The 15,491-nt window shown below is 40.9% G+C and overlaps 1 protein-coding gene across 3 annotated transcripts in view; it reads left to right on the top strand.

Annotated features, from left to right (window-relative positions):
* The first annotated feature begins 559 nt into the window (after positions 1-559).
* st8sia4 (ST8 alpha-N-acetyl-neuraminide alpha-2,8-sialyltransferase 4) overlaps positions 560-15,491 on the top strand; it is a 71,357-nt gene continuing 56,425 nt past the window's right edge. For all 3 annotated transcript variants that reach the window (XR_006314569.1, XR_006314568.1, XM_043709956.1), the window contains exons 1-2: positions 560-1,421; positions 2,864-2,995. Coding sequence is in view for 1 of the 3 variants with exons in the window: in XM_043709956.1 (XP_043565891.1) it covers positions 1,315-1,421; positions 2,864-2,995 (239 nt within the window). In the remaining 2 variants the exon portion in view is untranslated. The remainder of the gene's footprint in view (positions 1,422-2,863; positions 2,996-15,491) is intronic.

Raw genomic sequence — 15,491 nt, 5'->3', positions numbered from 1 at the left:
TTTTAATTTTTTTCCCAATCCTGTGACTTATCATTAATCTTTGCTACGCTGAAAATTACTAGGCTAATGTATTTGCATTTCCTTTTAGCTAGATGTGCCCAGTGGACGAACAGTTTGACCATTTCCAGCTTTTTCTACCGGTTTTGTTTCAGATTCCAGCATCGGGCAGAATATATTGCTATTATAAACATAACTAGACAATGACTTAACCATCTGAATACTGTGCTTTCATATACGCTACCCAATCATATAAGAGATGTAAGTTCTGCTTTATAAATATTTTCTCCAACCACACCAAATCAGCCACAAGCAAACTCAGCACTCTGCAGGCTGACCAGAGGCTTTGGAGAGGACATGAATTTTGTTTTAAAAACAAAGAACTATACCTAGGGATTCACACAACACTTATCTCACAGGGCAGAGATTTTCTCACAACACTTTTCTACAGCAACTACTAGAATATCACTACAATACTAAAGGACAGCTAGTTAAAAGTCCTAACTTTGTAAGTTAAACAACTCGAATCAATTTGGAACAATGTAAAGATCGATTGGAAATAGGCGGTTTTAGGCTTCAAAACAGGAAATGGCCAGTATTTGGCAATCAGTTTCGGAACAAGTATGTGCAGTAATTAATTGTTTGAGTCAAATGAGTACACGTAAGAGCTGTGCACAGATATCGATTAGACTGTCTGGTTTATGTACTCAGAATTAACTTGCTGCAGGTCTGTCTTCACTGTAAAGTCCTACTCAGCTCATTAACGCTGTACCAAATGCAAAAAGTGTGGACGCACTCAGATCAGGTTAAAGGACGGTTCTGAGATGTACAGCACGCAGGAAACGTTTGTTCGTTTCAACTTATTTCAACCCACTTCGTTTTCGAAAATAAACCCTCAGTCCTGTAAATACTTCAACACTGAAAGTGCCCTTTTCGCTTCTCTTTTTCCATTCGCCAGACGCCCGCTGTCTTTTTAAAGACACTTGGCACAACGCCTGCCTCCTGTCAATCAGGTATCCCTCAGGGAACAGCAATCTCGCTTTCCTATTGGTGAAACCCGGGCGATTAGGCGAGGAGCCGAGCGGTGTCCGCGCTGTTATTGGCGTCAGGAGATGTCAGTCAGGGAGGGCTGTGTTTCGTTCTTCCTCACTGAGTGGATTCACTGAGCGAGAGAAAGAGGAGGAGCAGGGGCGTGTGGTGAACTGTCTGTCTTCAGTCTCTCAGACAGAAACCTTTGCGCCTTACTTATTTCCCAGACTGGGAGGGAAAGCGGACTCTTTTATTTCTATATATCACCAGATACACATATTAGAAAAAATGCGTCTCCATCGAAAATGTTGGACATTATGTACCATAAGTATCATAGTCATTTGTTTTAAAACAAAGGATATAACAAGATCGGAGCACCAGCAAACGCAAATGGGGTAATGTGCATTATTATCATGTTAAATGAAAAAGTGGTGAAAATATTTTTAAAGGAGTTTGCCTGCAAATCAATAAATTCAATTGGTTTGGTTGTATTAATTTTGATTTTAATTTGACAAATAACGTTTTAATCCACAAGTGATTTAATTTTAAGAGCTCCTATTATTGTTTCCGGAAGAGTTTTTTTTTGTAAATGCACATTTAAAATTGACTTCGTTTTGCTGCTTAGTCTTTGTGATTTCTTGTACTGACGACGTGGCTCGCTAACATTTTTTTTGTGAAGGAAAAGTATTGGGTTGGAAATGAAACCTTTGTGGAAGTGAATCGGTGAGAAAGGCAAGTCTGCGCTGCACGAAACCCCACCTCACTCCCGCGTACCCCCCCCCCCCCCCAACACACATATACAACTAGTGTGAAAGGAAAAAGGCAGGAATCTGATGACAGTACTAGAGTGTTGTGTGTGTGCGTGTGTGTGTAAAATTGGCAACTCTAGATATTGGAAATGAACTGTATTTCTGTTCCTGGAGCAAACCTCCTCTAAATTAGTGTCGTCTTTGTGTTGTGTTTTACTGAGTTGGCAGCTCTTTTTCTCCAGTAGGTGGGCTTGTGCCTGTACCTCAGATGTGGTTAGCGCGCCAGTATTTGGTCTGGTACACATACTGAATGGTTGTGATTTGACTGATGTTGAAGCGAAGTCACAATAAGCTCAGCACTGCAAAGGAACACATTTTTTCGTCTGTGTGACGAGTCTGTCTCTTTTAACTGACTTTGCAAGGGTGCAGAACTATTAAGTGATTCTCCCGTTAATATTGATTTGACATTTAAGCTCACTGTTTCATTTATGAAACTGTCATTGCGACTTAAATGCGCTTGACTGGTTTCCATGACGTTGCAGTCGGTTATTATTTTATATTAGGTTGTTATTGATTTTTTTGGAACTCTTTCAGTAATTTTACACAAGCGGTCTGTCGAAAAGAAAAGATAATTTTCTTTTGTTCCGAAACCAAGGCAGGCTGCGGTTTGAGAACGGAAAGTCAGCTCTCAGCGTTTGTCAGAAAGTCATTTAGTCAGATGTCCGCTGGATGGTGTGAGAGACGATTACCGCCAAGCTCTCGCGTTTGCTGGATGGGGAGCTGTGGTGAAGACTAAGCTCTCAGGCATAGTTCGCAAGTTAACCTGTGGCGAGATCGCGTGCGCTTGGTAAAAAAAAAGAGAAGTGCATTTAATGACATAAACAGGAAAACAGGGTTGTCTGTGCGTGACTAGTGAGATGAGTGAAGCAATTGGTGTCATCGGAATGATGGTCAATTGCTACTGGGTAGTATTCCTGCAACATACGAGATGCACATTTAAGTGGTTATCTCGCGTAAACTGGAGTCGATAAATGGTTGAAAGCAAGATCTATAGTAACTTATTTTTTTTTAAATCTTAATTGTTACAGAGATGGAGAGGCGATTCCAACCAGACTGATGATTAACACCTCCAATAAAGCAAACAGGAAGAATGTGCTTCCACGTTTCGAACACTCTGTGGAAGGTTGGAAAAACAATGCGTCCTTAGTAATCAAGATCAGGTATAAAGTTTAAGAAGTTGATTACAGTAAAGTCATCTAATGTTGTAAGCATTGAAAAACTGTGTTTACATGGTGAAGTCTACACTCTTAAGACGACTAACTTTACCCCTTGTTCAGAGGTGCCCTACTAATTTACAAACAATTTTAACAGCAAAAGAGCAAAAACAGAACTTTAGAACACAGTTGGGAAGAGAACACAGACAGAAGTTAATCTCAGGTTTTTCGAGCTTTGCTGTATGTTGAAGCCACATTTTACCTAGCAAAGCTCAGTAAGTTTACATTCTGTTTTCCTGATGATGTAGCCAATCTGTGTGATCACAGATCTAAGTAGAACCAAAAAAAAACAGAGATAAGAGTTATTTGGGTCTTTAGCATATTAATTGTAATAGAAAATTCATTGCTACTTTATTAGTCACCAGACTGCATTCTGACAATTGCCCCCACACCCCTCCCGCTACCTGACATTTAGCTGAATGTTTTAAATTGTAGTCAGTACTCATTTTATGAATTACATAATTGATTAATATGAGCATTGATGATAGAAATGTTTAATGAACCAAGTATATTCCTCAGACATTAGTTGGTATTAATAGCAGCAAGTCCACAGGGCTGCAATCTCATACTCAATGTTGCTGTGAAAAAAAATGTAACTGAAAGAGATTAAATCTGAAATGCAGTAACATAGCTGGTGGTCTAGTTTATTAGACTTGCAAAATGAATCAGAGATACAATTCAGGGGAAATACAATAGAGGAAAAATACATTTTCCTGAATGCATTTTACAATTAAATTCTGATGTTGATATTGAAGTTACAACTAAATTTAGATGGTATTCACTGAGAATCAAAGTGGACTAAGCAGGATACAATATTTTCAAAGAAATAACAGGAAAGAGAAATATTTAATTCCCCCTCCCCTGCCCTCAAACAACACAGTACAGAATGGCAACTATATTAATGGATAGCTCTTTGGATACATCTAGTTATCAAAGGCAGGCTTGCTAGAAAGGAGAGTCCACATGAGAGGCTGTAGATACTTCTATAGATTGTAAGAAATTTGTGAAAGCAAATAAGATAATAGTCAGTCAATTTTTTATTTGAAGAGAAATCAGGATTACAGATCCCATCATGCTTTCTAATTTAGAATATTACATAGATCTTTCCAATTAAGCAAATCACTTTTTAAAAATACTTCTTTTATTCATATGTTTCTCCTCTTTTACTCTCCTGAAGGTGGGATAAATATAATTTCATGCGGAATGATCATTCTTTGCAAATGCTGTTTTCTGAAAAAGTACCAATACAAGAAACTCGACAATTGAAATTGTAATTTATTTAATCATAGGGATATCACAATCAGGCTTCAGTATGTCCCTATGCAAGAGCCACAAGAGGTGATGACTTAGATGAAGCTATGCGTTATATCTTCAACTTTATAGATGACGTAAAGTTGGGTGGGAAGCTGTACTGTGAGAAGGATAGAGAGAAGTTTCTCTGTGATTTGGGCAAGTTAAGTCAGTGGATAAAAATATAACAGATTCAGTATAATGTGGTTAAATGTAAGGTAGCACAAGCAGACAGACAAATTATTATGGGAATGATGATAGGTTTGAAAAGGGGAATGTGTAACAAGATCTATGTGTCCTAGTACACCAGTTGCTGAAAGTAAGCATGCAAAAGCAGCATGTGGTGCAGAAGGCAAATGATATGTTGGCCTCATAGCAAGAGGATTTGGGTAAAGGAGCAGGAATGTCTTGCTGCAATTGTGCAGGGCCTTGGTGAGATCATACCTGGAGTATTGTGCACAGTCTTGGTCTCCTCTTCAGAAGAAGGATGTTCTGGCTATAGAGGGACTGCAAAGTAGTTGTCCAGACTGACTGAAGGAATGGTTGGAATGACAGGAGAGACTGAATCGTTTCGGACTATATTCACTACAGTTTACAAGAAGTGAGGGGAGGGAGTGTGTGATCTTATAGAAGCCTATAAAATTCTAAGAGGATTGGACAAGGTAAATGGAGGAATGTTGTTCTCAAAGAGTGGGGAGTCCAGTACCAGGGGTCACAGTTTAAAGATAAGGGAAAGGCCTTTTAGGATAGAGATAAGGAAGAATTCCTTAATACAGAGAGCAAAATAATTCCAGAGGCTGGTATCCCATCACCAAGTCATCTTTTGTTTACATTAGAAAAGTCCTTGACATTGATCCAGCTTCCTCAGAGCTAGCTCTGAGTGAACAGAGGGCTCCCTGTTTGGACTAGATTAACAGCTCCAATCAGGGAAATCATATTCTATGAGGTCCACCTGGTTGACCTCGTTACAATTACTACGTACCTCCTCCTTGGATTCCAAGGACATAGACCTGTTCATTGGGGTGTTTTAGCACTAGGTCAGATTCCTCCAACTCGGCCTCTGATGCGGACAGAGCGTAATACACAGTAGCCGGCCTCTAGCAACTACAGCTTCTTGGAAGAAATTCATTCTCTTCTTCACGAGGCCAAGGTGTCAAGGCAATGACATCCTCCGGGTCCATCTCAGATGGAGTTACCTTCAAGGTTTGATGGAGAGGGAGAACGGATGTGTTACACAACAGTCAAGAAAGCTGTCGAGGAGCTGGGCACTTTTTGCACCTGCATCATTTGCGACTTTTCAGCTTTCATATGGTCCATGTGCTTGTTCAGAGCTGTTGTATCTGAACTTTATACATCACTGGACCTGATCCCCTGTCAACTATGCCTCTTACCCATGTAGGGCTATAGCTGTGGTTCCTACACCAAACTTTGTCCCCTATAGTAAACTGTCTCTCTTGCTTAGCAGAGTCATATGTCCATAATTGGCATTCCTGATGCCATTTCATCCTCCTATCCAAGTCCAGAAGATCAGCTTTATCCTGGTGAAGTGCCTTGTCCCCATTAGCAACTCTGCTGGAGCTATTCCTGTATGAGCTGTGGTCCTATAACCAAATAGCAGCCAGTGATACAGTTTGGTACCTGGTGAAGCTGTTGGCTGTACCTTCAAGCCTGCCTTCAAAGTTTGGGCTGCTCCTCTGATGATGGATGTTATGGAGCTGTCCTTGTATGTTGAGCACCATTTGACTTTAGGAACTACTCAAATTCCCTGCTGGTAAACAATGGCCTGTTTTTTGTGACCAACCCTTTCGTGAGTCCATGTATTGCAAAAGATGTGTGCAGTTTTTCTACCATCTGCTGAAAAAATTGCACAGGCTGACAATACTCCAAATGGCAGACTTGTATTTTGGTATAAACCCTTACGGGCATTAACTGGAGCATGCTTCTGGGAATCCTCATCTCACTGCAATTGCAAGTATGCATGGTTCATGTCCAGCTTCATGAAGGACAGCACCCCCTTCCAGCTTTGCATATAAGTCCTTTATGTGAGGGATTGGGTATTTACCCAAACTGTGAAAAGCAGTTTGCCATTTGTTTAAAATCCCCACAAGGGCAAACATCGGGCTTCACAATCTGTAAGACCTGTGCTGTCCATTCTGCCACTTGGACAGGTTTGAGGATTCCTTCACTTTCCAACCCTCTGATTTCTGTCTCTACTTTTGTCCATAAGGCAAATGGCATTGGGTGAGCCTTGCAGAATCATGGAGTTGCTTTTGGTCAACATGCAAGGTGGCCTTGGTTCTTTGACAGTCCCTAGAAAAACCACCTAGTGTTTATTTAGGCAGTCATTTTCAAATCAAAAAAGTGAAGCCCCCGATCTAGGTGAATCTTTCTCAAACAATTGCACCCCATCAAACTTTGACCTGAGCCTTTCACTATAATCAGTGGTAACAAAAACAGCTGCTTTTCATATGAGACCAGAACTGATGTTGTACCCTTAACCTATACCGGGGAACCCATACAGATTATCAGTCTGGCCGAGATCTTGTGCAAACTTAAGGGTTGGAGTCCAGAGCAAACTTTGTTAAAGACAGGTTCTGCATTCACAGAAATGGCTACACCGGTATTGACCTCCATTAGAACTGGGTGGCTGTTTAACCAGATGTTTATTTTGATTAGTTCTGATTTGGATGTTGCTAAGTAATTTAACTATACCAAATCAGATGTAGTTGGACTTTCCAGGGTGCGCACTGTCCTGAATATCGGCCTCTGAGTTATCTTTTTCTTTAGATCCAGTAGGATTCTTTTGCTGTCTCAAGTTTACGTAACCAGCAGGCACTACGATGGCTTGCTGGCCCGGATCCTGAAGTAAATGTTAACCATACGGCTGAGGCTTGGCTTTGTTTTGGGGTTTTGCTGTGGGCTGACCTAGAGTTGCTCTGTTCAAGATAGGTCCTGAGTGATGCTATGCAAACACCTTCACTCAAGTGCTGTTCCACAAGCTCAGTCAGACTGATGAGGGTGTCCGTGGGTGGCAAGTTAAAATACTCATGGAAAATTCAACATTCAGTCAAATGCCAAAGAAACTCCAGGCATTCCTTCTAACATTTCAAAATATTCTTGCGTTATCTATGACAATGCATTATGCCATATGTATTTATTTGTTGAATTAACACCAGAGTGGTGCGCTGGTTATTCATTCATAAGGCGTTGGAGCAGAATTCTCCCATTCAGTCCATTGTATCTGCTTTGCCATTCAATGAGATTAGTCTGAGCTGATAATTTTTAATTCCATTGTCTTACCTTTTCCCCATAACTCTTGATTCCCTTAATGATTTAAATTTTTTTTTGTCTCAGCCATGAATAAATTTGAACAACCTAATTTCTACAGCACTCTGCAGTAAAACAAAATCCACAGATTCGTTACCCTTTTGGAAGAAGAAACTTTTCCACATCTCTGTCTGAGATATTCCTACAAGGGGAAAACAATGTCTCAGCATCTATCTTGTCAATCCCCCTAAAAATTTTGAATGTTTCAATAAGTGTGCCTGTCATTGTCTTAAACCTACTCATACTCCTCATAAGAAAAATCCCTCCAAATCAGGAGTCAACCTCGTGAGCCTTGAGTAGACTGATTCCAAAGTCTGCCTATCTTTCCTTAGAAAAAGGGATGGGAAACTGTTAACAGTCTACGTTAGGACTGGCTAATAAATTGTTTTAGAAAAGGGATGGGAAACTATTCACAGTTTACGTTAGGGCTGGCTAATATCTTGTTTTAGAAAACAATCCTTTTTGTTGATACTTGACTCCTGTAATATAAAGGTGATATCCCATTTGCTTTCCATATTACCTATTTAATTGTATGCTAGCTTTTGGTGATTGATGCCCGAGGACACCCAAATCTCTTCCCGCTACAGCTTAAATAGGTTTCTGCAGTCTTTCTCCAATTATATTCAGTTCTTCTTTTATTCCTGTTGAAGTGTAGTCCCTTACATCTTCCCAAATTATATTCTATCTGCCAAGTTCTTGCACACCCACATGACCTGCTTATATCTCTCTGCAGACTTTGTTGTATTATCACCACTTGTCTTCCCATCTATTTTTATGTTGTCCTCAAACTTGATGATAGTGAGTGCACTTTCTTCATTCAGGTCTTTAACATTTCTTGTAAATAGTCATGGCTCCAACACTAATCCCTATGGTACTCCACTAGGCAAAAATTACCACTCTGAAAATATCTGATTTACCCAACGCCATTTTATTAGTAAGCCAGTCCCCTACTCATCCTCATATACTCCCGGAACACCATGGCCTCTTAGCTAACATGGTAGCGTGATATGCAATACCTCATTGGATGCCATTTGGGGAATCAAAATATCTACTGGTTTCCCTTTATCTATCCTGCTTGTTCTCTCCTCAAATATTTTTAATAGTTTTGTCCGGCATGATTTCCCTTTCATGAAGCCATGCTGACTCTGTTTGATTACATTTCTAAATGCTTTCCTGGTACACCTTCATCATAGACCCTAATGACAGATGGTAAGCTAACTATCTATAATTACCTGCTTTTTGTTTCCCTTCCTTTCTCCAATGCTGTTTTCTAATTCTCTGTGACTTCTCTAGAATCTAAGTACTGTTGTAGATTGCTACCAGTTCATCCCCCAGCTCCACAGCTACCTCCTTTAATGTTTCAGGATGCAACTCATCAAATCCAGGACACTTAATGATCATCGGTTCAATGTTTTGCATGGCACTTTTTCTCCAGAGATATTTATTGCATTTATTTCCTTCCCTCGTTTTATCTCTTTATTATACAGTATTTTTTAGAATGCCATTTGTTTATTCTAATGTGAATACAGATGCAAATTATTTATAAAAGCCTTTTGGCATATCCTCCCTCCCACTATTATTTCTCCAGCCTCATTCTTGAAGGAAGTTATGTTCATTTCTATCTGTCTCTTTCATTTTATAGTTAAATAAGCTCTTACTATCCTTTTTTGTGTGACTTGCTAGTTCCCGCACTCGCTGAGATTAAAATCAAGGGCTCTTCTTCATAACCTCTCCATTTGTCTGAGAAATTGTGACCCTCAGCTTAAGCACTGGTTTTTCTGTCTCTACTGAGAGGGTTGCCACATGGGATTATGTTGCTTTTACCTTTACCCTCAGAATTTTGTTTTTTCTCTCCTTTTTGATCATTTTTAAAAAATTTCCCAATCCTCTGGTTTACCATTAATCTTTGCCACAATCTTTCCTTTCAGTTTGGTGCTATCTTCAAATCATATAGTTGATTCATCCCCTTCCAAGAATGCTTATTGATGATTCTGAAGAATAAAATTGCAACATACAGTTTATCACTTAAAATAAATTATATATATTATAATAAAAGTCCCTAAATATTAACTTGGAAAAATATCAGTGAAACAAGAGGTTTTTTAGGCTGTTAGTATGGTGAACAGAATAGATCCTTCTTTTTTGAGGATAAGTGTTGAGAAGTGCGCTGGAAAAGCACAGAGGTCAGGCAGCATCCGAGGAGCAGGAGAGTCGGACATAAGCCCTTCACCAGGAGTATGGACAGGGGAAGGGGCTGACAGACAAATGGGGGTGAGTTGGGGCTGGGGAGAAGATAACTAGGAAGGCAATAGGTGGGTGCAGGTGGAAGGTAATTATGATAGATTGGTGGGGAGGGTGGAGCAAATAGGTAGGCAGGAAGATGGATAGATATGACAGGTCAAGAGGGCAGTGCTGAGTAGGGGGGGGTTGAATCTTAGATGAGGTGGGGGGAGGGGAGATTTGGAAACTAGTGATGTCAATGTTGATGCAGTGGTGTTGGAGGATTCCGAGATCGAAGATGAGGTTAGCAGGTAGCAGGTAGCTTTGGTTTGGTGGTGGAGGAGGCCCAGGACTTGTATGTCCTTGGGGGAGTGGGAGGAGGTGTTGAAGTGGTTGGCTACATGACTTTAGGTTGTTTAGTGCATGTGTCCCAGAGATGTTCCCTGAACAACTCCATGAGTTGGCATCCTGTTTCCCAAATGTAGAGGAGACCACATCAAGAGCAATGGACACTGTAGATGAGGAGGGATATGCAGGAACATCTCTGCCAGATTTGAAATTATCCTTTAGGGCCTTGGATGGAGGTGTGGGAGGAGAGCTACAGGCATAAGTTTTATACCTCTTGCCGTGGCAAGTGAAGGTGCTGGATGTGGGGGGTGGGTTGGTAGGGGAGAGTGGACTTAATGAGAGAATTGCGGAAGGAATGGTGTCTGCAGAATGCAGATAGGGGTGGGGAGGGAAATATACCTTTGGTGGTGGAGTCAGATTGTAGGTAGCAGAAATGATGGAGGATAATGCGCTGTATCTGGAGGTGAAGGTGAGGACTATCCTTGCTTCTATCCTTGTTGTGGTTGGAAGGGTGGGGTTTGAGGGCAGAGGTGCGGGGAGTGGAGGAAATGTGCTGGATGGCATTGTTGGATCACATGGGAGGGGATGTTGCAGTCTTTGAAATAGGAAGACATCTGGAATGTCCTGAGGTGGAATTCCTCTTTCTGGGAACAGATATGGCAGAAGCTGAGGAATTGGGAGTAATGGACAGCATTTTTAACAGAACTGGAGGTGGGAGTCGGGGTTTGAAATAGATGTCCATGTCGAGTCGGTTCCCAGAGACTGAGACGGAGAGGTCCAGAAAGGAGGATATCCATGTGAGCTTAAGGTCAGGGTGGAAGGTGTTGGTGAAGTTGATGAACTGTTCAACCTCCTCGTGGGAGCACGAGGTGATGCCGATACAGTCATCAGTGTAGCCGAGGAAGAGGTGAGGGATGGTGCCGGTGTAACTGGAAGAGGGACTGTTCCACATATCCTACAAAGAGACAGAAATAGCTGGGGCCCATGCGGGTGCCCATGGCTACCTCTTTGATCTGAAGGAAGTGGGAGGATTCGAAGGAGTTATTGTTGAGGATAAGGAACCATTCCACCAATCAAATGAGTGTGTTGGTGAAGGGGTACTGGTTGGGTCAGTGGGAGAGAAAGAAACGGAGGGCTTGGAGGCCTTTGTCAAAGCGGATGGATGTTTATAGGGACTGGATGTCCATGTTGAAGATGAGACATTGGAGGCCAGGGAAACAAAAGTCCTGGAGGAGGTGGAGGGCATGGCTGGTGTCCAGCACATATGTGGGGAGTTCATATGTGGGATCAGGACGGAGTTGAGTATGAGGAGATGAGTTCGGTGAGGCAGGAGTAGGCGGAGATAACAGGTTAACTGGGGCAGTCAGGTTTGTGAATTTTGGGTGAGAGGTAGAACCAGGAGGTGTGGGGTTGGGGAACTATGAGGTTGGAGGCTGTAGATGGGAGATCCCCTGAGGTGATGAGGTTGTGAATGATCTAAGAGATGTTGGTTTGGTGACGAGAGGTGGGGTCGTGGTTGAGGGGGCAGTAGGAGGAGGTGTTAGTGAGTTGGCATCTGGCTTCGGTGAGATAGAGGTCGATGCACCATATTACCACCATACCCCCTTTGTCAGCTGGTTTGATGGTGACATTGCGGTTGGAGTGAAAGGTGTGGAGGGATGAATGTTGTGAGGGTGAGGGCTTGGAGTGGTTGAGAGGGGTGGGCAGGTTGAAGCGGTCAATGTTGCGATGGCAGTTAGTTCTGTTCATCATACACATTTAAGACTTTGTATCCCCATTTAATGCTTACAGGACAGTGTAGCTGAAATGAAATTAATTAACAGGGCCTCATGCCTTTGCTATATGTAGCCTCCTGAGCAGTTCTGCTGAAACTGAAGGTGACACTAAACTTTGAAACCCAAAAAGCTGAAGTTCTTCCATAAATGTCCTTTTTTGAAGAGACAATGGTGAGGAAGTTCCTGATGAAGATACTTGCAGTCTTAATCATTGAATGCCAGCTTTTAAAAATATTTCAATTGCAGTCATTTATCAATTTAGAATTAGAGGAAGTGTTTTGCAATAAGGCCATCCAAACAGGAAACCTTTACACTACAGTAGCATCAGCATTCTATCTGAATCTTTCAGTGTTTAGGAAGGTTTTATTTCCCTTTTAGCTGTGAAATCTTTCATAACTGACCATCTCCAAGGTAAACAGGAATCAACTTTGCATTCAAATGCTATGACAACAATGTAAAAGCTTTGTAGAATGGACTTATCCCTTCAGTCTTGAAGGCACTGAATTGTTGTGGAAAATACAATCGGCATCTTGCATTATTCAGTTCCACTTATAAGTGTGAAATATAAAACGAGATAGTAGCACTTGGTAGATATTTGATTTTGGGCAGCATTACAGTTAGCCCTCATCCTATACCTCTTTACTTTTCAGTAGGGGTCATAAGAACATGCATAGTTCCTTAAAAGTGGAGTCACAGATAGACAGAGTGGAAGAAGGCATTTGGCATGCTTGCCTTCATTGGTCAGAACATTGAGTGTAGGAATTGGGATGTCCTATTGCGGCTGTACAGGACATTGGTGAGACCACTTTTAGTATACTGCATACAATTCTTGTCACTCTTCTATAGGAAGGATGTTGTTAAATTTGAGAGGATGCAGAAAAGATTTACAAGGATGTTGCCAAGATGGGAAAGTTTGAGTTGTAGGAAGAGGCTGCTTGGCTGGAGCTTTTTTTCCCCTGGAGTGTCAGGGGCTGAGAGGTAACGTTATAGAGGTTCATAAAATCATGAGGGAAATGAATACAGTGAATGGCCAAGATCTTTTCCTCGAATGGGGTTGTCCAAAACTAGAGGGCATAGATGAGAGGGAAAAGGACCCCAGGGATAACGTTTTCACACAGAGGTTGGTACTTGTATGGAATGAACTGCCAGAGAAAGTGGTGCAAATGGATATAACAACAACACTTAAAAGGCATCTGGATGGGTAACTGAATAGAAAGGGTTTAGAGGGGTATAGGCCAAATGCTGGCAAATGGGACTAGGTCAAATTGGACTGTCAGGTCGACATGCATTGTGCTGTATGATTCTATAACTCTAAGAACTAGAAACAGGAGAAGGCAAGTCAGCCTGTTGCACCATTTGGTAAGGTCATGGCTGATCTTATCTCTGCCTCAGCTCCACTTTCCTGCTTGTTCACCATAACACTTCAGCCAATTACTGATTAAAAATATTTCTATTTTTTCCTTAAATTTACTCAATGTCCAGGCATTCACCATAGTGTGGGATGGTGAATTCCACAGATTCATGAATGTGTGAGAGATGTAATTTCTCCTCATCAGTTTTAAATCTGCTATTCCCATCCTAAAACTTTAATAAGGTACTGCAGAAAATGTTAATAAGTAAGGTAAGATCATATGAATTGGGGTAATTTATTCATTTGGATAGAGAATTGACTAACCAACAGAAAGCAGAGAGTCGGTATAACGTACATGCACGCGCACACGCATGCATTCTACATTACCCCACAACAGGAAACATCGTTTCTACGGCTACTTAGTCAATCCCCTTTAGCACCTATATACCCCAACTAGATCTCTCTCATTCTTTTAAACTTTAGAGAGTATAGGCCTAACAGCTCAATTTCTCTTCACGAGACAAACTCCTCATCTCTGGATCCAATTTAGTGAACCTCCTCTGAACTGCCTCTAGTGCAACTACATCTCTCCTTCACTAAGGGGATCAAAATTATCCACAATACACTGGGTGCACTTTTGCTAATACTTTCCTATGTTTTTTCTCTATTCCTTTAGCAATAAATACCAAAATTGCATTAGCTTATTACCTGCTGTACTGCATACTAGTTTTCTATGATTCATGCATGAGGACTTAAGAATGCATCAATGCATTTTAAATTTTCTCTCCATTTAGATAATAAGTTGCCTTCCTATTCCTGCACCCAAAATGTGGAGGTGCCGGTGTTGGACTGTGGTGGACAAAATCAGAAGTCACATGACACCAGGCTATAGTCCAACAGGTTTATTTGAAATCGCAAGCTTTTGGAGCACTGCTCCTTCATCAAGTGAAGTCTTCAACTGACAAAGAAGCAGTACTTTGAAAGCTTGAGATTTCAAATAAACCTGTTAAACCATAACCTGGCATTGTGTGACTTCTGACTTTGTCCAAACAAGATGGATAAACTCACACTTATCCATGTTAAAATTCATCTTTGGCCCATTTACGCAGCTTATCCATATCCATTTGTAAATTTCAACTTTTGTCCCGAGGTATTTTCGTGTCATCTCCAAATTTGGCCTAGCACCTTCTATCCCTGGACTATAAATATTTGTGTCCCCAGTGATTGAAGCCTATGGCACCCCATAGTTACATCTGGCCAACCAGAAAAAAAAAGACATTAATCCTAACTCTCTGCTTTCTGTTGATTAGTCAATTCTCTATCCAAATGAATAAATTATACCAACCCATATGATGTTACCTTGCTTATTAACCTTTAATGCAGTACCTTATTAAATGCCTTCTGGAAGTCCAGACACACTACACTTATAGGATCCCCCAAAGCTGCCTTGCTCATTCATTCTTCAAAAAATGCTATCAACTTAGTCAAACATGATTTCCCTTCATAAAGCCATGTTGAAATCTGTGGATTGTATTTTGACTTTCCAAATACCCTGTTATTCTTTCTTAATGGATTTCAACAATTTTGCAATGGCACATCCTGAATTAAATAGTTTGTAGTTTCCTACTTTCTGCCTCCTTTCCTTTTCAAATTTGCATTTTTCCAAACCACTGGAACCGTTCCTGCATCCAGACAGTTTTGGAATATTATAACCAATGGTCCACAATCTTTGCTGCCACCTCCTCGAAGATGATAGAATGTCAGCCATCAACCCATGGGTCTCATTTGCCTTCTATCGCAATACTTTGCTTAATACCTTTTCATTGGTTATGATGATTGTTCAAGTTCCTTCCTTTCTATAACCTCACCATTACCTCGTTACTTTTGGGATGGTACTATTGTTCTTCACCATGAAAACTGAAGCAAAATATTAATTTAGTGACTGCTATTTCTGCATTCCCTGCTATTAACTTCCTACTCTTGTCCTCCAAGGGACCAACATTCACTTTAGCTTTCTTCTTCCCTTTTATATACTTAGAAACCTTTGCTTAGAATTTGTTTTCTTTCACAACTTACCTTTGTTCTTTGTTGTAATGGTTTTGATATTCTTTTGTTGATCTTTAACTCTTTC

The sequence above is a fragment of the Chiloscyllium plagiosum genome, chromosome 2 (assembly GCF_004010195.1).
Source record: "Chiloscyllium plagiosum isolate BGI_BamShark_2017 chromosome 2, ASM401019v2, whole genome shotgun sequence".
NCBI lineage: Eukaryota > Metazoa > Chordata > Chondrichthyes > Orectolobiformes > Hemiscylliidae > Chiloscyllium > Chiloscyllium plagiosum.
This window is presented reverse-complemented; position numbering and strand designations above follow the sequence as displayed.